The sequence below is a fragment of the Anser cygnoides genome, chromosome 23 (genome assembly GCF_040182565.1).
Source record: "Anser cygnoides isolate HZ-2024a breed goose chromosome 23, Taihu_goose_T2T_genome, whole genome shotgun sequence".
Classification (NCBI taxonomy): Eukaryota; Metazoa; Chordata; class Aves; order Anseriformes; family Anatidae; genus Anser; species Anser cygnoides.
Genome location: NC_089895.1, coordinates 1,383,113 through 1,405,000, shown reverse-complemented (window position 1 = coordinate 1,405,000; position 21,888 = coordinate 1,383,113). Strand labels below are relative to the sequence as shown.

Genomic DNA, 21,888 nt, shown 5'->3' with positions numbered 1-21,888 from the left:
CAAAAAATGAAATTATTTTTAATGGGATAAGAAATCATTTCCTGGCAATCCCTTTATCCTCTGCCAGGCTGCTTGTGCTGCAGGTAACTGGACTTTGAGACTTCTCAATAAACAATTCCCAGATCTTCCTTATTTATGCACACTCGGAGCACTGGATGCCATAATTACCTTGAGAACAGCTTTAAAGTCTTCCTAAATTTGGTGAAATACCCTGCTCAGAGGATTAAGGGGCTGTGTGGTCTCAGAGAGCACCGATGCCCGTTCTGCAAAGTGAGCAGCCACAGGGATGCTTCCCTCCAAAAGCATTAACACCTCTGAAGTCTCCAACATTTTTTTTTTATCATGAGCTCGTCTGAATTTACCAATGGATGTGGCTTTTTTCTTGCCCTTCCTGACTTGTAGTTGTGCTGAACGCAGATCACAGAGTGTGATTTTTTTTGTTAAGAAACCTTCCTCTGTCATGTTTTTGCGGGTAAAGTCTTGGAAACGTGAACAGAGCTCAACTCACCTTTAAGCAACAAGGACTGGAAATATCACAGCCAGCTTCCCATTCCCTGTATTGATGCTATAGGCAAGGACACAGTTTTGGAGAGACAGAGGAATAGAAATTGGTCCTACTAAGGAGGCAGGACCACCTCTGTACTCAAGGTTTCTCAAGAATATTTTCCGCTGCACAACCACACACAAAAAGCCGCAAACATTTTAATTTAAAGAGCTGGTCGCGCCCTCCATGAAGCCAAACATTATTTCCCCTGCACCAAGTCTCCATGAAAATGGTCTTAATTTCAGCCAAATTTTAAATTCAGGCTGCACAACAAAGAAGGGAAGAGGAGAACTCCCAGCCTCATCCTGCCTGGGCAGTTTGCTACCGATATCCACAATAGGTCAGACAAAAATGTGTCTCCACCAGCTGTGTGCTGCGGCAAAGGCTGCACTAGCTAATTTCAAGGCACCGCTGATCTGTGCAAAACTGATGGGGTGGATTTTTGAGCACAGGATTGGCTTTTCGCTCCTCCCTGGCCAATGCGCAGAACTATTGGGCTCACGGCAATGAGAGGTGCCTGTATGCCACAGGATGCAGAGTCATTTCTGAAGGACTCTGCTCCCTTTCTCTGCTCCAGAACAAAAAGTTTGTATTCTATGTTCACCATCTGAAAATATTGAATTGTGTTCCAGATAACAATTTAATCCCAGCACACACCCACTCGGTAAAATATTCCCGTGACCCATTTTATGGAGGGGTTTAAAAAGGACCACTCCAGTGTGGGTCTACCAAAGCACCAAAGAACTTCACGAATTTTCAGTGTAACAAGAGGCAGAGTCCATTCTCCCAACCCACTAATGACCTTTAATTTAAATATATTCTAAATAAGACTGCAGGCTAGGCAGCAAACTGGGCGTGCTGGAGGACGGAGGGACGGCAGCATTTGCAGAAGTCATGGCCCCAGCCCCACATTCCCTGGAACCCATCAGCAGAGCTTGGTCCAGGTGTGACAGGCTGCAAGAAGCCCCCAGCAAACTGCATCCCATGGGGGTAGGTTGCTTAAATCTCCACTAAAGCACCTCATCTTTAGGTCTTCAAGCGTGGCATTTTACCCCAAGTAACAGGCACTGCTTCTTTGCAGAGTGTGAGCTGGGCAGTGTCAGGACCCCTCTCACCCACCCTCCTCTCCCTTGCCAAACTTCCCTGCCGTCAGTAGGACCTGCATGGGCATGTGCATGGAGAATAATTTCTCCAATTCACCTTGTATCTCCAGCTATCAAAAGAGAACATAATGGAAAAATAATTAAAAAATAAAAGAGAGGAATAAAAAACCATCATTTTAAGGGAGAAAGCGGGGGGGGGGGGGAGGCGGGGGAGGCAGGAGATCTGCGGAGCCAGTAGATAACCAGCAGATGTGATTTTTGCAGATAAGCGTAGTAATTTAGATAAATCTGGAGGCTTTAGAGCCTTTCGCTTGCGTTCCTTTTCTTTCTGTCTGATTTTTTTTTCAATTTTATCTCATAAGTCAAGAGGAGGGGGAGTGAGGAGGAGGGGGGGGAAGCTTAATCTTTGGGTAGTTTGTCTTTTCTTTTTAATGTGTTTTTCCCCAGAAGGTGGGATAATGTGAGCTGCTCTCCCCCCACGCATATACACACACACGCACGCACATGCACACAGAAGCTGGGGCTATGTTTTTTAAAGGCGGTGGACAAAAATCAAAATATTTGAAAATGTATTTCATGGTAATTATGTCATATTTCATGGACTGATGCCACTACTGAAAGAGAGCCTGAATGCCTTAATTTGTATAGAAATTGTAATCATTTGTTCATTTCAAGGTGAAAATTGCATTTTTTAATTTAAATTGTATCCTGCATGATAGTCTATTATCTAGTAAAATTGTCTCCATGTCTGAATGCCTTATATGCAGCTGCAATGCTTGTTACAAATCCAGTTATATTCATAAAAGCTTTGTCGACGTCTCAGGAAATGTGAACAGTTTCTTGTGGGTTTCTTCTCTCTCTTTTTCTCTTTTTTCCACCTCTTCCCTCCCATTCTCATCCTCCCTCCCCTTCCCCCCCTTCTTTTTTTTTTTTTTTTTCCCCAGTTGAAACAAGCCCATATCTGCTATTAATAATAATTAGCCTGGGTATACACAAAAGACAATTCTGTGTAGAATAGGGTGAGGAACGTGCAGAAAGATTCCCCCTTCTTTATTTATTTCTGAGAGAGCACCTCAAGGTTGTGTGTTGCTGGGGAATAGGGGGCAAGAGACGAAAAAGGATGTGATAAACCAGCTCGTGCTCCCCGGGGAACAGCGGGGCTGAGCCTGGGGGCAGCCCACCTCAGCACCCGGCACTCCTGGGAAAATGACAGGAAAGTCAGCTTGGATAGGAAACGATGGGAATACAGGCCCAAGAATGCATAGCATTAGGGGGACTTAGTGCTGCTCGCTGCAGGAATGCAGGATGAGCTTGCGGGCTAGTGTAAATCAGCAAAACCAGTTAAAATTCTGGGCTGGTTTGTGCCTGGTGAGACGGAGGCCCGCCCGGGACAGGATATTAATTATATTAATCCTTAAAAAAGAAAGAAATGGGCCTCACAAGGAAATCCTTATTCAGTCATTTAATTCCCTTTCATACACCTCTCCCTCCTCAGAATACCCTGATTTTATGCAGGTCCACAGCCCATTATAATAAACTTCTCTACACCTATTCCGAAAAGAAATTGCTCATAAAATGCTGCAGACCTAAAGGCTGCTGAGCCAGATTTGCTGGCACAGTCACTGTCTGGCAGTAGCTCTAAGCACCGGGACAAGCAACAACAGCTCTAAACATGGGTTGTGCATGGGGACTGACCCCCGAGCCGGGCAAACAGCCCTGCGGGACCGGGGGTGACCGAAGTGCACAGCGATTCCTAGCAGGACGCACTGTTAGGCACGCGTTGCGTGGGCAACTTGGTATTTCTGTAATTACGCCTTTTGCAGCTTCATTTGTAATCTCCCCAGTTCATCAGAGAGATTTAGAGAGGGGAAATAGCAGAGAGCTGCAGGTGAAATACGGGCTGAACTCGGGATGTTGCAGGGCAGGAGGCTCACTTGTGAAAAGCGAGGGAGCTGGCAGGAAGCAGGTGTAAGAGAGATCACACGGAGGAATTGTTCTCCCAAAAAAGAGGTGTTGATGCACTCACCATCCCTCTGTCCTGCTCTCCAACAGGTTGCAGCTGCTCTACACAAGACCTCTGAATGAGTTCCACTGGAGTCTTGTGGTGGCGTTTGAATCAGAAGGGAAATGCTGGTGTTTTCTCGTGGTTGGAGATGCTGCCATAAACAACTGAGTGAGCATTTGCACAGGACGGCTGCTCTGCGCTTCCCCAAAAAAATCAGGCCACTGATGCCAAATGTAGGAACTGAGCTAAAATCATGAGCAAGTTTTAAAAGTCTCGGCGAGGTGCTTTAAAGAGCAGGGACTGGTGTTAGGCGAGGGAGACAGGCAGCGAGGTGTGCGGGCACACCTTCCCTACGTGTGCGCAGGGACGGTCCTAAGTTGGGCTGCACCCGCACACTTTTATGGTCCCTGGGTCATACTTTTGTGTGCATTTTCACCTGAAATGCAAAACAACAGGCAGAATACTACAAAAATACCCCAAACTCTCACAGCACTCACACCCTGCACAGCTGGGCTTTCTGCCTCGCTTATCTCTAATCTTTACAACACTGCAGCTGAGATTTGGTGAGTGGTCAGCTGAGACATGAACGAGTTTCAGACACTTAAAACAATGATCTTGTGTAAGTCACTTAACCTTCAACTGTTTGTAAAACAGCATTTGAAACAGTTACGTTACAGCAATGCTGGGAAAGGTAACATGATGGAAAAGAGGAGAAATTAAAGCTGGTTAAAACAACCTTTTCTGAAACATTTTGTTTGTCTAAAAAGGATGTCTTACAAATTATTTTTAATTATTCAGTTTTTAATACAGAGAAATTAAGAAAAAAAACCAGTTTATTTAGTTTTAGCTTAAAAAAAGTTTTAAATTCCAGGTTAGAAAGGCAAAAATGTTTTGTTTCCCTTCCACGTTGTTCTTTTCTTTTCTTGCATATTTTTTTAAATGAAGACAAAATGGAAAAGTGGAAACAATCTCAACATTAAAAGTATTTTTGTCTTTTCCTCCTATTTCTTCTTGGAAAAATATTTGTGAAAATGTGAAGATGATGTAAATACTTTGAACTTCTCTTTTTTTTTTTTTGAGTAATTCAGAAGAAAAGTTCTAATTACCAAGCCCTCCCACCCTCCAAAATCAGGTAGCACTGACAGGTAGAGGTGCTCTCTGTCTGGGCTCACCTGGAGCCACGTCCTCCTGCGCCTTCCCCAGCTGCAGAAGGGCGACTGCAGTGGTCCAAGGGAATGTATGTGCAGCACATACGTGCCCGGACGTCCCCAAGTCTGACTCCACGCAGACGTGACACGGTGACCCCCGGGTGCCTCGCGCTTGCCCGTCCCCAGCCTGCAGGATGCGGTGCACTTGCAAAAGTTAACAGCTGGTGTCAAATTGACTTGAATTTGATTTATCACCGGCTTATCAGCAGATTAAAGTTGATGACAGCTTAGAGCCATAATTGACTGGTGATACTTGTAGCTGGAGCTCTATCGGCCTAGAGCAGCTCCCTCGTGGGCCAGCTTGCACCCTTGATGTCTTTCAGAGGGCAATAGATAGACTCTGGCAAGGCCTGGGAAATATCCTGTGTTGCTCAGATAAGGTTTGAGTCGTTAGGAGAGAGGACAAGGAGCTCAGGGAACAGTTGAGGGCAGTGTTGAAACGCTTGCAACTGCAGGGCCGGCGGCAACAGCGCCTGGACGTGACCAGTGCTGGAGCAAAGCTGCTCCTGGGAGGGCTGGTGGGGAGGCACAAAGCTGTTACCTTCCAGCAGCAGCTCAGTGCAGATTTAAAAAAAGGGATGTGGCTAGATATAATGTCCTGTTTTAGGGCTCCTAGGAAATGACGGTCACCTGCTCTTCGCACTGCCCATACAAACCCCTCCCTGGGCGAACACAGTGTGGCCCGCTATGCCACTGCTAAAATGCGCTGGCTGCTGGGTGAACTGCAGCATGAGAGTGCATCTAGGGTGGAAAGGGTGTTTCAGTGTGGATAAAATTCGCAGACCTGGGATATAGTTCCCCTGGGATGCAGCTAAGAAGCTGGTGCTAGCATCCCTGCTCTGGCTGTTGAAATTTAGTATGGTTCTTTCACAAAGGTGGCCTTTTCTTTTCTCGTGTCGTCACAAAAAAAGAGCTTTTCTGACAGCCCAGCACCCATCATGCGTGAGCTTTTTCCCCATTCATGCCCCCAGAGCTTGGCAGAGCCCACCGCAGCCCCCAGCCCACCGCCCTGCTGCAAACCAAGCCCACCACAAAACCGCCTCCTGGGGTGGCTGGCCCCAGGCTGATGTGTCCCCAACATGACCCCCGTTGCATATTTGATGGGAAGGAAGGCAGTGGCCAGGGTTTGAAGCCCACCCAACCTGGAGGGAGCTTTGCTGTGCGCTAAGAACAGCTTCAGAGTCCCCTGGGAAGGCAGAGGACACCGCACAGCTTCAGTGAAGGTCTCTGCCCAAACCCAGGGCTCCAGGCTCTGTGTTTCCTCAAAGACAGCACCAAGGAGAGCAGGATAGTTTTAAGACAGGATCTCAGCAAGTGCATGCTAAGGGACTGACTCTGAAGCTAGCTGCATCTGGCGGTGTGCACAAGGTGAAGGATGGTGCTGCTGGCAGCGTTTGCAAACACAAGGGCCCCTGTGCCTCCACTGATTCTTCTTGTGCTGGTGCAAGACTCCAGCAGGGCAGATTGCTGCCTCTTTTGCTCACAAGAGACAAATGCATGAGCAGCATCCCATCACGCATTTAGTAGGTTATCTAATGCTGATCTCAGCTGGGCTGGGGAAGGCAGCTCCCACTGCCCCTTTGTGGATTGATCCCTCTGCTGAAAAGCAACCAGAAAAAAAAAAAAAAGAAGAAAAAAAAAGAAGAAGAAAAAAGAAAAAAAAGTCAGCACCTAATTACCCTGGTTTCTGTGTGCAGATATTGGTCCAGCACCACTTGGATGAGGATCAACTTATTTTACAGAGAGCCAAAACATCTTCAGATGGAAATTGCTTTTGAATTCAGTGCTTTGTTTAAAGGCGAAATGCTTTATTACCAATTGCTGAAGCCCCAAGCCATGTATTGCTCCATAGAGTTTCAAAATATTTTTCCGCTTGTTGATGCTGTGTTTTGCCCTCTAACGAAAGCCAGGTGCCTGCAGAGCTGGAGTTAACGCGGCAGCCTGGTCCCAACCCAGCCCACACTGCCTGCCTGCCTCTGCCCCTGCAATCACTTGCTGAAAATGAATGCATAAAGAAATGGTTGTATTTAGAACAGGCCAGGTAATTGTCCTTCCCTTGTGAAAAGTCACAGTGAAATTAAATGTTTCATTTATTTGTGTAGTTTTTCTGCATTTTCATCAAGGAACGAAGCCCATAATTTTGCTTTTTTAGCAAAAACATCTGTAGTTCGTGTGTGGGTAGTTATTTTTGATTTACCACCTTTTCTCCTTGCTCCTGGCATGCTGCAGAGTGAGTTAAGCAAACAAGCCACCTAAAGACACTTTTAATTTTTTTTTTTTTTAATGTATAACAGTTATGCCTGAGTTACAGAGAGACACCTACAGGCAGCAGGTAGTTAAAGCAAATACCAGTTTCTCTTTCTACTATACTACTCCATATAGCTGAATAAATTATGGTGCGATTATATATATACACACGCACGCACGCAGGCACACACGCACACACACTCACACGCAGGCTTACACATGGAGCAAAATGGCTATGAGTCAAACACAGAAGCAACATATTCGCAGTTACTAGGAATAAGGAATGTCCTATAGTGCTATGTAGATATTCCCCAGGTGGGTATATGGAGGTGTTAGGGATGACGGGTTAGAAGCATTAAATACACAAAGTCTCTGAGCAACAGGAGCCAATCTGCTGAGTTACTGGACACAGTGAGGAAATGTCCATTCTGCGGTCTCGGGATGGTGTTGAGAGGTGAAGGAGGGGTGCGGGGAGGTCCAAGAAACCCACTTGGCGGTTCTGCATTTCCCCCAAGGCTGTCAGTTCTCATCTGCATGCACAGAAGAAATGTCGACCTGAGAGAACGGCGCTGGAGTGTGTCCCATCGCTTGGTGGCTTCTTTGTGCGAGGTGCATGACTGGTTTTGGATCCCTAGGCACCCTCAGAGTCACCAGTGGGAGAGTATCTGCTCAGTCCCTGTCTGGTCTGCTTCGAGCGACCACGGCCGCACATTCTTCAGGGTCCCGCTGTCCATCGCTTGCTTGCCCGTTGTCGATTGCTGCTCTTCCACGCTCGGTTTTGTTTCGCCTTCACGGCACCTCCCTCTGTTCTGTCCCACCCTACCCCCTGAGTTTGTCTCTTTCAGCAGAACTGAGGTTGGCAATCCATAAAACAAAACAAAACAAAACAAAAAAATACTTTGACTTTCATACATGAATGTACCTTAAAACAAAACAAAGAAACCAAAAAAAAATCCCCAAATCAAACCCATCCCGCCCCAAAGATTCTGGAATGTATTTTGAAAACACACGATAGGCAAATTTCTACGTTTTGCCCTCCCCAACCCCTTTTTTTTATTTTTATTTTTTTTTAACTAGCACGGTACTCACTGTGGTTTTAGTATAAAAAAAAATGTCAACTTTCTATAAACATACAGCACATGACCAAATTTCCAACTAATGTACAAAGTGCGACCACAAGGGAAAGGTCAGAGAATAGCTATTTGCACTAGCATGGGGCGTTTTTCATATTCCTCTAAGAACTCTATTTACAGCAGTGCCCGGGTGTTCATGGACTTTCTGGTGAAGCTAAGTGGCAAGCAGGTTTCTGCAGCGCTCCCTCTTTTTAAGACATTTTACTTGCAGGGTCCTGTACTCGGCTCTGAGCTCTGAAGTCCTGCTCAAGAACACACTTGCTGCTAGGACTGACTGTCCGCTCTTCGAGGATGCTTGGGAGGTGGGCTACGTGCACGGGTATGCACAACTGGAAAACAGGACAGTGGAGGGGAGAGGAGGGCTGACAGGTTTTTGCTAGTGGCAGTTGCGGACAAGCAATTCTCGTAACAAACTGAAGCTTTCCTTCCAGTTTAGCAGGCAGCTAGGAATGCATTTGGTCAGAAATTTCGGTGTAAAGTACAAGGGATATGAGAAGGGATTACAAACATCCAGGGCAGGTACAGGGCCAGCAGTCACTGTCTGCAGACTCCGCTTCCTGGTGGCAAGGAGACGCATGGGGCTGTAGACTTGAAGGTGCTCCGAGACCAGAGATGATCTGCATTTGGCCTCTTAAATATTATTTGTGGTACACAAGAAAATCGTGTGCTCTGTTGTTTTAGCAGTCAGCTCAGAATGATGCTGACACGCAGAAGCAAATTCAAACAGGTGTTTCAGGCATTAATCCCTAGGCTGGTGTCCACCACAGACACCCTTGCTCTCACCCTCAATGCCCCAGTTCAGCTGTGACAGTCACAGAAGGTGATTGTTGTTGGGAATGACATTTAAGCCCGGATTGGGTTTCAAAAGGGATTTCTCCCTTAGATCATCTCTAAAGCATTAAGAACATAGAACGGCATCTTTTGTTGCTTTCCAAGATTCCAAACTGGCACAAAGCAGGGAGATGCTTGAGGTAATGTGACTGGTCCGTGCATTTTGGCTCTTCAGTCACCTCAAGGAAATCAGTGCCTCTGGCCTTATCTGTTCATCCAGCTGTAGCTGCAATATATTAGCCTGAGAAAGGAAGCGAAGAATGCAAGCTTCAAGTGCGCCAAAGCTTTGTGACCCAGGGGAAGTCTCTTGCAACTAGAGGGAAGATTTATGTGTGATACAGCCAGACAAGCAGAGGCTGAACCAGGGTCTCTGCAGTATAAATGACAGTAATGCAGCCTGCAGTTGTCACCCTCTCGGCTCCTGCACAGCCACGTGCAGGTGAGTGTGAGGCAGAATGGCCAAGCTGGTGTATTAACAGACCTCCAGGAATGTAGAGCAGGCTCTGTCACACCCGTACAACAAAGCTGATCAAAGCCACATGTGGATCTGATAGGATGCTGAGCAACATAAGAAACAAAACTGCTTTGGTCCCAACAGGTACTTGCCCACACGGCTCAAAAGAAAGCGCCTTGGTCGTTCATGATAAATGACGTTGGGGCAAGGCAGGGGACAGTTCCCCAGAAAAATGTTGTTTCAGCTGCAAAAACAAGATCAGATTATTTGGAAAGAATGGAAGAAACAGCAGTAACAGAATAGGGCATGGCAGAAGTGTCTCCTTTAACAACCTGGCCCTAGGAACATATGCTAGACCAGAACTCAACCGACCATGTGGTCCCCCCTTATCTCCAGTGGGCAGAAGCAGATATTTGTTATCCTTTAGGATGTTTCCTAAGTAGACATATAAAATAGCGTAATATAAACCCCAGCAGACTGTAGATGACTCTGTGTACTGCCTGTTGCCATGGGACTTTACAAATCGGCCACTGGCTGGCACAGATTCTGTGCATCAAGATGGTTGTCTCAGGGGTGGTTGTCTCAGGGGCAGCTTTCCTCATTGTCTCCAGGTCAAATTTCAGGGTGTTCTTGAAGCAAGCCCTCTCAATACAGGGAGATGAGTGAAAAAAGCCTATATATGTATTAGAGATCTGCTTAAGAGTTGTCAAGGATCATTACCACATGCAGAAGGGAAACTATTTAAAACTCCATGTGGTTCATGACTTAGCAATAACTTCTTATTGTTGGCTTCCTTTAGCTGAGCAGTGTGATGAGCAGAATTGTGAGCTGATACAAAAGCAAGAGCACTGGCTTCTACAGAAAAATGGGGTGATAAATCCAGAAAACAAGATCTAGCTTAGAGAGGGAGAGTCTCCAGCACCAAAATGAAAAGCAGAGGGAAGGAGCTGAGAGATCACATTGCACAGAACAGGACGCAAAATGAGAGGGATGAGGGAAGAGCAGGGAGGATGGACAAGGGCAAGCATTTCTCCTGGTAGCTGGAGGCTACAAAATGCCATTGGTAAGGTAAACAGTACTTTCTTCTGCAGTACAAACAGGTGCAATGCTGTGGGCAGAGAGCGCGTTTCCTTCCTAGATGCTGTTAAAGACTCTTCAGGCCATCTCCCCTCTGACTCCACATCCACATCCATCCCCCAGGGACAGGCAGCTGCAGGACAGCACCTTCAGAAGAAGCACCAGTTTCTTTCAGGTGGCCCTTTCCTTGTAGAAGAACACAGTTTTGCACACTGACCCCTCCAAGCAGGCAGCTAACAACCGTCTTTGACTCTTCCCTCTCCTGTCTTTGCTCTCATGGCAAACTCCTCTCCCACTGAGTGAAAGAAGGGCCATAACAGTCCTCATCCTTCTCAACTGGATGGGCAAAAGCTCCAACATACTCAGCTGTATCCAGTGTCCTTCCTCTGTGCATGCGAGGCCAGAGTTTGCGGTCACATCTGCTGCTGCTATCTGAAGCCCGTGTCTTTTCAGTGATAATCAGGTCTAACTTGGTCCCTAAGAGGAAATGTAAACGTTGCTTGTGCCTGTGCCCATAGTCTCCAGTCCTCATGCAGCAATTTACATTTACATTTTCCAAAGGTCCCAGGCTGGACAGACTTACATCCTGCCCCTGCTTAGCAGCAATCCGGCCTGCCTTGGCCCTGCTTTGGGAAGCCATCAGTGAGAACAGAAGGGTAGAGTGGGGTGGGGAAATCTGCTGTCTCTTTAATTTATGTTTATGGTTTTTTTTTGTTTGTTTGTTTTTAAACAAGTTCTTATATTTGGTCCATAGGTCTTCTGTGGTCCCTAATTATATCATCCTTAACGATCAGCTTGGTTATTCCTTCGTATACAACATTCACCAAATTTACACCAATGGAAAGAAAAGGAAACAAAATGAAACATTTCTTTTTTTTTTTACAAAGAAAAAAAGAAAGATCAATTTGGCTTTGACTATGCCAGCTACCTAGATCAATGGAAAGTCCTTAAGTGTGGGCAAAATGCCATGGCCAGGTAGGTTAGAGGGAGGGCATGAACTCAGGGTTAATAAATGTACCCAACCCATTGTCTCTGGCCACAGAAGTCAGGTCATTGAGGCCAGGCTTGCCTCTGAGTGCTCTGGGAGGAGCTGGATACTTGGAGACCCCTCCCCATCGTTTCTGTCTCCTTCACAGCTCAATTTGGTGCGAGGTGGAAGGGAATTGGGAAGGAGTAGGGTCCGGGTACAGGCAGATCTCTGGAAGGCTGGTGGTGTTTTCTCCAGTGGTACCAAGTTGCTGGAGTGGGTTGTTGGCACAGTTGGACTCTTCAGTAAGCTTGGCCTGTCTCTACTGGTAGGAGACCCAGAACAGCTGAATGTTCTCCCAGCTTCATCCTACGCTGTGTAGACAGGCTCACGTTCTTGGCCAAATAATCAACAGCAGCTGAAGTGGGGGAGGGAGGGGAAGGAGGGCAAGAAAACAGCACAACATGAGGATTAGCTTTTTGTGGAAACGAAGCATTTGACATCAAAGGATGTGTAACCAATAGACCTTGCAGACTGACTCTTAGAAGAGAGGCCTAATTCAGCGGTTGTCCCAGGCACAAAGGCCCTGTTATACTCCTAGGAAAGAGTGGAAACAGTCCTGCTAGAAAAAACTGACAGGGTTAAGCACTGCTGTGGAGTGCAGAGTCCACTTCATGTGTGATGCTGTGGTCCCTCAAATCTCTCCATGGACCTACCAAAAAGAGCTAAAAGTCTACTTCTACTATGGAAAATGGTGTTTCCAGAGGAGCTGCCTGAAGATGAGCCTGAGCAGAAAGCCAGCGGGATCAGACCTCCAACTTCACCTCGCCATGCTACCTGCAAATCCGAGCCCTGCACGCAGTGATGCCAGTGTAAATGGCTGCAAAGATTTCAGTGGGACCTCCCCAGTCTGGATGGGGCTTGAATCTGACTCACCCCCTGCATGCTGACTCACCTCTGTGAGCTCTGTCGCCTGCCTTCACCCCTCCTTCCTACAGGAAACTGCTTTGTCTTGGTGAGAAATGCGGCCACAGCTCCTGAGGCAGCGTGTGAGCCTGCATCCCAGCTCGCCTGACTGCCCCGTGGTCTGAGGGGGACGGGGAGCGGGGCAGGATGGTGACATTGCTCATTAGCTGAGCTTCAGTCAAAGTCTCTCCCTTTCACTAGCTTTAATGTCTCAAATTAGATTAATAAGGAGCTGGCAGGAGATGTACAATCAGTGCCAATGAGTAAACAAATTTCAGCCATCAACGTCTTGTCAGATGCCTGCCCCAGAGGAGGTCCCTTCTAGACACAAATTCTTATTAGAGTTGTCATATCTATTAGAATTCCTTTCACGCTTCTGCGTTCCAGCACCGGCATCATTAACACAGCTCCGGCCTTTGGGAACCACAAGGACCACATTAATCTGGCATCTCTGCTCCTCACCGGCTGGGATAACACAGGCTGGCATGCTGGAAGCAAGCAGGCTCATCTCAGGGTAGATTATACGGAAGCACAGCTTCTACTGGTAGCAGAGTCCTTTCAGATCTCAGTTGGGCACTTGGGGATGGCATGCTGGCTGGTGCTCCCCATGGACTGGGATCCTGGAGTAGCTTGTCTCAAGCACTGGTCTCTACAAAGTTGTGTTATGGTGCCTCCAGCTTCAAGGGGATACCTAGGATTAGAGTCTGGGAAAGACCCCAAGTTATGGCTCTTATCCAGACCTTATCAGTTTGGTCCCCTGATATTTCAGGTCACGACATTAAATAATGACTTTGGGAAGCTGTATGTAAAGAGGGAATTCACTCCTCAGGCACGTGTGTGTGGTTGTGCCTCTTTTCTTGCTGGTGCCTGTGCTCTGGGTGAATTCGAATGCATAATTTGAAAAGGAGGGAGAGCAAGGTGAATGGTTGGAGCTGTTCATACTGCTCTTGGTTGTACCCAGCAAAATGGAAATTCGATGGCAAACCTATCCTCCTGAAAAAAAAAAAAAGAAAAAAAAAAGAAAAAAAAAGAAAAAAAAGAAAAAAAAGAAAAAAAAGAAAAAAAAAGAAAAAAAATACAAACCACCACCCACTTTCAACTCTCAATACTGCTTTCTGTTCCTGTATTCCTGTGGGAAGAGTTAAAAGGCACCAGGGCATCCCACACCAGAAGTCAAAGTTATGTTTTGTTGGTTTAATACAGGGGAAGCCAAAAAGGGTTTTGATATTCTTTTGCCACATCACAGAATGAAGAAATACATAGTTTGAACTGAGCATCAATAAATAATGCCTTTATGGAGGTCATCTCACACTGATCAGCATTCAAAGAGAAGCAGTGAAGAATTAAACCTGGAAGGAGTTAGAAGTATCTGCTAAATTCAAGATGCACCAAGAAAGACAAGAAAAAAATTTGTTATATCAAGGTCAACTTCATGTAAGTGCCTGCTCTAGCAGGACTAATTAGCAATGAAAACTGTTTCCTCAAATAGAGATTATTATAAATGGAGCTCATTATAAGAAATGTTTGTAGTGAAGCAGACGTATACTGCCTGAATTTACCTGTACATATAAATATCTATACATATACATGCACACATGGAGAATTTGCTGCTTAACGTAGATCCCACATTAGAACAGCTACAGCTGGTTTGCGCTGCAGCTGCCATGCAAATTGTTAGCAGCTTTACGTGTAAAACTTGCTGTCGTGCTGGGTGCGACTCCAGTTCCCCGCACTGCAGAGCAGCAGCATTCTGGATAGTGCGTGGTGGTTTCTCACCTACCTTCCTCGCCCGAGCATGCAGCCTTCGTGATTAGCTACCTGGATGTCTGTGGGCATGGGACACATCTGGACTAATGCTGTTGACCATGCAAGATTTGCTGTTAGCAGCCTGGACTCCTGTGATTATTAACAGAAAAATACTCCTGCTCCAAACCAAGCCCAGTGGGCTCTATACTGGACTTCTAAATTGAAAAGAGGGAGCTGTGTGACAGAAATCAGGAAAGGGAGGCAAATAAAACTACATAAATAGGGCTGGGTGAGTAGCTCTTCACGAGCACAAGGAGAGGCCCAAGTAAAATTCCTGCAGCAACCAAGACAAACCCTTCTTTCTCTTTCCCTCTCCTTTGCTGGCTGTTCTTTCTCAGAAAATGTAGATCGTCCTCCTTATTTTATTTTTTACACACATGGGTGTGACTAACGTCTTGCCTAAGGGAATCTTTATTGGAAATACATGGTATTGGAATTTGTTTAAGATTTTTATCAATAGCACGTGTGTCCAGCCTCACATTCAGAAGCGAGGGGAAGGTCAAGGGGTCACAGATCAAACTCCCGAAAAACAAAAAAAGGAGGGGTGGGGGGAAGCTACTATTGATCCCGTCTGCCGCCACAGCCGGTTCTCATTTAGCTGTAGAAGTTAAAGACATTAAAGGGCTGTGACGGAGAGGGGAATAAAAAGCCACAGCCAAATGGAAAGAAAGGTCACTGAGGACAAGCTATGGGCAAGCAGGAGTGCTCCAGGAGGAAGAGGATGCACCTTTAACCCTCCGCGGATCACTCTCTCACAACACCACACTTATTATTAGTTTAACACTGGCAGGTGAGCCCTTTGCCAGGCTTTCTGGAGGAGAAACAGACCCTCCAAGGGTCTCACTGCCTTCTAGGTCTGAGCTTTGGGTTCTGGATTACAGTTCCAGCCTCACTTCATTCTTAGTAGAACCACAGCCCAGTCGATAGGCACTGGCTTAATGGCTTTTTGTAGCAAAAACTCTGAGTGTGGACCCAGCCCTTACATTATGGAGGGCAGAGGAGGAAGCAACATACATTGCTCTGCATCACTAAGGGATGGCATTAAAATCCCAGCTTTCCTTTGGCTGAGCAGGGTGAACATTGTAGGGCTTTTGGAGAAGCAAGAACTGGAGATGGGGAAGGGAAGAGATCTGGGAATTCCTGTTCTTCTTTACTAGTAGAAATGTTTTACCTAAAATATTTTAACTAGGACTTTTGAACTGGACTGTAAGAGTTCTGGGAGCAATCTCTCTATGTGGAGCAAGCTCCATCTGTCTGGTGACTAGATTCCCTTTTTCTCTCTAGATGGACAGATTTCCACGTAATCCCTTCCAAAACAATATCCGTACCTTCATAGATCCCCTCCCTCTCCCCTCCTATTCCCTGCACAGAGGAATTAGGAATACATTCAGCACACTTACTTTGTCCGTACTGTCCATATTGGTAGCCAGCCACTGGGTCCACACTGTAACTGGTAGTGCTGTAGGTGGGAGGACAGTAGGACTGCGAAGTTGGGAGGCTGTCCACGGACTTGATGGAGTCACTCCGCTGGCTGCAGCTGGCAGAGATGGAGTTGGTAGTGTCCAAGCCACCGTGAAGGGGAGAGATGGAGAAGTCAGCCTGGGGCTGTGGAGGAACCCCACTGGGGTTGCTCAGGATGCTCATCACCTGGAGAAACACAGGAGACAACACGCCATCATCCAGAGGAGAAAGGGTACATGTGCAGCTGCCTTCATGCATACCAGGGAGAGGCTGTCTATGTATACTGGCGCTCTATCAGTATAATACGCTGTATCAACATAGGTTTAACTCAGATGTAAAATGAAGGCCTGCCTTCACCTAAGACAGACTCCACATTTGGCTCCCCTGTTCTTAACGCTTTATATGAAAGACCTTCCTAACGGGTAATGGAGAGGTTCCTTCATGGCACACTCAGTCTTTGGTCTGTTTTTTGCTGCCCTCTGAACAACGTTAGCTGTGCTGTTCCGAATGAACATTAGAGAAAGGAATAAAACAGGGAGAAACCTGCTCGACACACGCTGCCGTGAGCTAGCAAATCCTCCCTTCCTGCGCACAGCCCTCGCAGAAGAGGGGACCCACGAGACATCAAGCCATGATCTGCATTTTGAGAAAGGGACTCTGAAGACAGCCACTGTCTTTGGAAGTCTGAATGGGGATGGTTTGTGAAGGTCCCTAACCAAACCAGACACAAACCCTTCCTGGTTCGGACGCAGATTCTGCAGTAGGGACTGAAATGTCAAAGCTCTCTTTACCCTCAAAAGTCTGTGCATTAAAGGATAACAAGTCCCAGTTCAGCTCATTTCAGTATAGTGCTTGGTTTTAAAATGTAATTAAATTTGCACACAAGCTATCTTCCTGCTTTGAGACCTGAAACAGATGAACTTTTTTTTTTTTTCCTTTTTTCTTTTTTTCCCCACAAAAATGCCAGATTTGTTCCTGCGGGTGAGTTTGGGGTAAGCTGCTGCCTACAGGCCTTCACACCAGTGCCCTGATCCCGCCAGCGCTTTAATGCAATTGCCTTCTGCAATCAGCAAAATGACCCTCAGGCTGCCAAGTTAAGAGTGTAAAGAGTTTGCAGGAGCAGGGCTGCGGGGAGGGAAGGAAGGGAACTCCTGATGCCTCTCGTTGATCTCTGCCGGCCGCCGCAGGCGTGCCTTGCTACATTTGTGCTGTGGAGAGGTGGGGGGAGAGGGGACAGCCTGTCACCTCGGGGGGCCAGGCCGGCGCTCAGATGCCGAGCGGCTGAAAATCTCCGAATTTAGCATAACCTTATTGACATCAATTAAAGTGGCAAATTGGAAATATTTGGAGCCTGGCAAGTGGTAAAATGAGCCCTTTATCCCCCACCAGCGGCCTGGTGAGCTATTGTGCGGAGGATACATTCTCTGGAAGGACACAAGAGGGGTTGTATAGAGCGGCGTCTCCCCTTCCTCCTCACCCCGACACCTTCCCCATCCCCTCCTCCCTCACCTTCCTTCTGGAGCAGAGGCTTAGGCTTGGCGCTGGCCTTTGCTTTCTAAAGCTTCTCCTCCCCCCCGGAAAGACTCCGGAGTCCTGCCATGATGCTTTGCCTTGATGTGATGCCACCTCCCGACTCAGCTGGCCTGAGACCCTTCCCAGGCATTTGTCTGGGAGGGGGATTTGGAAGCAGGGGTGGCTGGACCCCTGCAGAGCAGGAGGTGGTAGGGAGGTACTGGGGAGGGGGTAGTTAAAAAGCCTGGAAAATCAGTCGAACTCTGACCACCGGGTTTGCCTGCAGTTAGGTGCAGAGATGCAGGAATGAGCTTTGAACAAAAAGCACGGTGTTGGCAGCGTGGAGCTCGGAGAAGGTTCACATACCCTTTCCTCCTTCGGGTTTTTTAGCCTGCGCTGAGCTTAGAGTTTCCTGCTGGTCCCCAAAAGTTAAAACCAGCTTAGCTGTTTCAAGAACCAGGGCAGACTGTGCTCCAGCAGGGCCTAAATTACCTCCAGCCCTCCAGACCCTCCAGGCACAGCTTCTTAATCACACCAGTGAAGCCTCGCGGTATCTAGATGAACTTGTTTAGTCACAACTGTTCACAAATTGTGCCCGTGGAACTCCCTGCCCCATGACAGCACAAAGACTGACATACAGGGGGATGAAGAAAGGAAATTGTATTTAAATATGCAATACCGAGTGGATTAATATGAGAATAGGGCTGTCAGGATGGATGTAACATAAACCTCTCTGCCTCAAGGCTTTTGCAGCAGGGAAATCATGCGAGTGTAGCCTGAATGTAGTTTTCCAGCTGCTAAGTTGTTTGTAACCTTCCACTAAAGCTGGGTCGTGAACTTTGATCTGTCTCAGCTACGAATCCTCCCTCTCTGCCCCTCAGTGCTGCTGGCTGCAGACATACCTCCTAGCATCAGCCTCGCCTGGGCTGTTGGTGTCACACCCTGCACCGCCTTGCCCCGATGGATATCCAGGACACTCATGAATGTGGCAGCCACAAAACATCATCGGATTTCATTTGCAAGCAGAATCAGATGTTTAAAACAATAAACATCCTTCTTGCATGTGCTAATACACAGACGCAGGAATTAAGAGTTATTTTGGGTAAGCTCCAGCTTGGGCAGCACTAAGCAGGGCCATTTTGATGCTCCCTCCATGAGCTGTCCAGGTCCGGCAGGGCTGCTGGACTGCGGATTTGATGCATGCACTGCAAACCTCTGCAGGTGCAGGAAGAAATCATGCACTAGAAAACAACGGGCAACTGGAACCACTCAGAGACTGGAGGTTTTTCTAGTGCTCTCCGTCTTGGCCATCTCCCCAAAAGAGTCAGCTGCTTTATATTACTCAGGAAAAATATAAAGGTCTTAAAGCAAGCAGAAGTCATATTAACACTTCCGCTAAGGCCCGTTTAAAAAGAAAGGGGGTTGTAAAGCAATGTTGGTAAATGAAACCCAGATTCACACTCTTCAAAGTGAGAGGAGCTGAGACTGGAGAAGACACTTGCACAAATCCTACTAAAGACAGTAATTGGCTTTAATCAGTCAGAATCAGGACTGATTTCTAATCCTGGCTCTGCTACTGACTCGCAAGGGCTTGTGCAAGTCACTTAAGCTAGGACTCAACTCAACTGCCCTTAGCCACGTGAAGTTAAGTTTCTAGTCTCTTCTAATCCTCCAGAATCCCTCTACAGAGAGACTGACACTTCTAAAGGACAATTCACCCCGTTCTAAGACCTCTTTCATAAAAAGATGGTCTTTATTACCCTCTGGAAATGCATAGTGAGACAGAAGGATGCTGATATTTCACCATGACGATGCCAGGGTGGTGAAAGGACATGTAAGCGAGCAGAGGTCAGAGAGGCAAGATGCTGGAAGGTGACTGTGAGATGCACGTCCCTGCTGGATGCTCCCGCAGGGGTAGGGTGGCTGTGTACTGCAGACCAGCTCTGATACAGGCTGCAGGACTCAGCGGAGCCAGGAGCCCCAAAGAGCCCGTTCCCTCCTCAGCAACGCTGACCGTGGGAAACATCTGCCTTTTCCAGGCATACTGTGAGCAATTTGGGACTGCCAGCCACCCCCCCTCCCCCCGACTCTGTTTGCACAAGGACAGCATCTGATCTTCCCCACCCCAGGACATGAAGGTGTCAGAAATAACAAGAGCAAACCATAGATTTCTACTCCCCCTTTGCTCTGCAGCCACCCAGCATGGATAACCCTACATGAGCCCTTCAGCCTCGGCAGGCCAGCGTTATCTGACTTCTTGTTTCAGCTGGATAAACTCATTTTCCAGGCAACTTTTGAACTCAGGAAAGTCTGGGGCATCTGGAGAAATACCCTCCTCAAGAATGCAAAGTCCTTTTACCTTTTCTTTTTGACCTTGCTTCCTTATAATTTATTACTTCTTGGTGCATTATCATCACTAACTAAAAATCAATACCCACTTCACATCTGTAAGGTTTTATCTGGAGGGAAATCTGCTACCTGTCCATCACAGTGACTGACAGCCTTCCCTTTCCCCTCCCTCTCATCGGTTGTCTCTCTCCCTTTCCCCATCTCCTTTCCCTTTGCTGCTGTCCCAAATCAGTCACAGGCTTGGCGTGGGCTTGCACTTTAGGCTAAGTCAATAACAGCCACAGTGCTAGGAGCCTTCGGCCTTGTTCCTACCCTTTCCGGAGGTCATTTGTCATGGGGGAGAGAGGGTACGGGTCTCGATGTGTTGGGGAGACCAAGGTTAATGAACAAAGACCCTCATGGATGAAAGAGCGAGCCCCCCCCCCGCCTTGCCTCCTGCTGCTGCTGCCCTCCCCACCCTCATCTCTGCAGCTCCCCCCTGTCCCCCCCCATCCCCCCCCCCAGGACGTTTCATCACTCTCTCCCATACTTTAAAAGAGTTAAAAAAAAATGTAATTAATTCCCTCCATTTCTGAGCTGGCCCTCAGGGCCTCTGGCCGTGGAAACTGTAGCAGGGGAAATGTGCACCCTTTATGATAAACGAATGTGGCTTTGGAAAGGCAAGTGCAATTAGGGCCTTCAATCTGTGTAATCAGGCCTTCAGATTTTAGGTTTGGAGGTTGGGGGGGCAGGAGGGGCTCGAGGGACGGACAAGTGATAGGGAGAGATACTGCTCAGATAGAGAAGGGTGTGTGCGTGTCAGGGAGGGGAAAGGGGGGACAACAGGTTGGTCTGATAACAAAACCTTGCCCCTGCAGACCTGGCTGCTGGACGGCCTCTCCGGCCAAGATCTCCGTGGGACGTACAGGGATGGTCCGGGCCATGTTGGACAGGCTTCACATCCTCAGAGTCCCCACCTCTCCTGTCCTGCATCACTGGTTTGCCCTGGGCTTGCGGAGATGCCCAGCCAACAGGCATCAGGCCCTGAGACACTGCAGACCTGCCATCTACCCTCAAGTGGTGCTGCACTATCTCATGACCAGGAGGACACAGAGACGTTGTAAGGAGATCAGATCCAAAAACCAGAATGATCGGGAGGCAGGAGCCTGTGGACAGCATTTTCTGGAGTGACTCCCAATGCTGCGTGTCTCTGGTTTTGTGCACCTGATTTGACACAGCGTAAAGCATCCAAAATCAGAGGCTGCCTTAGAAAAACGCTGCATTTAGAAACTGCTGAGCCTGGCTAAGTTCTGAATAAAGGGAAGACGTAATCATCTGCAACTAGCTGAAGGGTGTTAACTCCCAAGAAGCTGCCGGGTAGTCCCAAAGGAATGCAAACTGGATACCAGGCGGCAACTGAAAAGGAAAAAGCAGAGGAAGAGTCTCCTGGCAGTGGGCAGTATTTCTGAGGCTGTGGTACTGTTTCCCTAGGAAGAGGTAGAAATCCTGTCTTTGGGAAAGGGAAACACGATTGGTTTGAATATTTAATCCTAATCAGAAACATCTAGGCAATTCTGCTGTGAAGAATCTGTTTGTAGGCTGAAATCTCTCTTTGTTGCAGAGTCTGTGGTGTCAACTTTTACACCAGTTAGCAGGGAGTGAATATCTGACTGATATTCATACTCGTGCTTTCCCGGCACGACTATCTGCCTGATAGTCGTGTTGGGAAAGGTGTTAGGTCTTTTGGTTTTATACTGCGTGGAGCAAGCTGCCAGTGCACTGTGAGCTCCTGTGTGAGAGGCTGGTCTCTGTCATTCATGGTTGATTCAGCTTCTGCTTTGGGGAGGTCATGTGCTGTCCTCAACGTCTGTTCTTGGCTACTTGGTGGAGACCCAGCTTAATCTTTTGCATCTTTTCTTTGCAGTCTTTTCAGCTAATCTTTTCCTTCTCTCTTGCAGAAGGCACCTTTCCTCATATTAATGCTTTTTGATCTCTGTGGATTCATTTTCACTTGGTGGGAGTAGGAAGAGCTGATTATTCTATACATATATTAAATAGAAACAAAATGAAGAGGTGAGTGTAAGACTACTGAAAGACGAAGAAAGAGTTGGGAGGAGATAAATAGTTTCCCCAAAGATCTTCACTTGAAAGGAGGATAAATATATGCAAATATGCCCCTAGGTAGGACTAAAATGACTTATGTAGCAATCACTAACAGTGCACTCACAAAGCCAAGCAATTAATTT

General features: G+C 47.2%; 1 protein-coding gene across 8 annotated transcripts in view; it reads right to left on the bottom strand.

Moving 5' to 3' along the window:
• Positions 1 to 7,117: 7,117 nt before the first annotated feature.
• The window catches only part of PAX7 (paired box 7), a 105,010-nt gene continuing 90,239 nt past the window's right edge, over positions 7,118 to 21,888 (bottom strand). For all 8 annotated transcript variants that reach the window (XM_066982017.1, XM_066982021.1, XM_066982019.1 and 5 more), the window contains 2 exons: positions 15,742 to 15,988; positions 7,118 to 11,987 (listed from right to left, as the gene is read on the bottom strand). In XM_066982017.1, the coding sequence (XP_066838118.1) occupies positions 11,872 to 11,987; positions 15,742 to 15,988 (363 nt within the window). In that variant the 3' untranslated portion in view covers positions 7,118 to 11,871. The remainder of the gene's footprint in view (positions 11,988 to 15,741; positions 15,989 to 21,888) is intronic.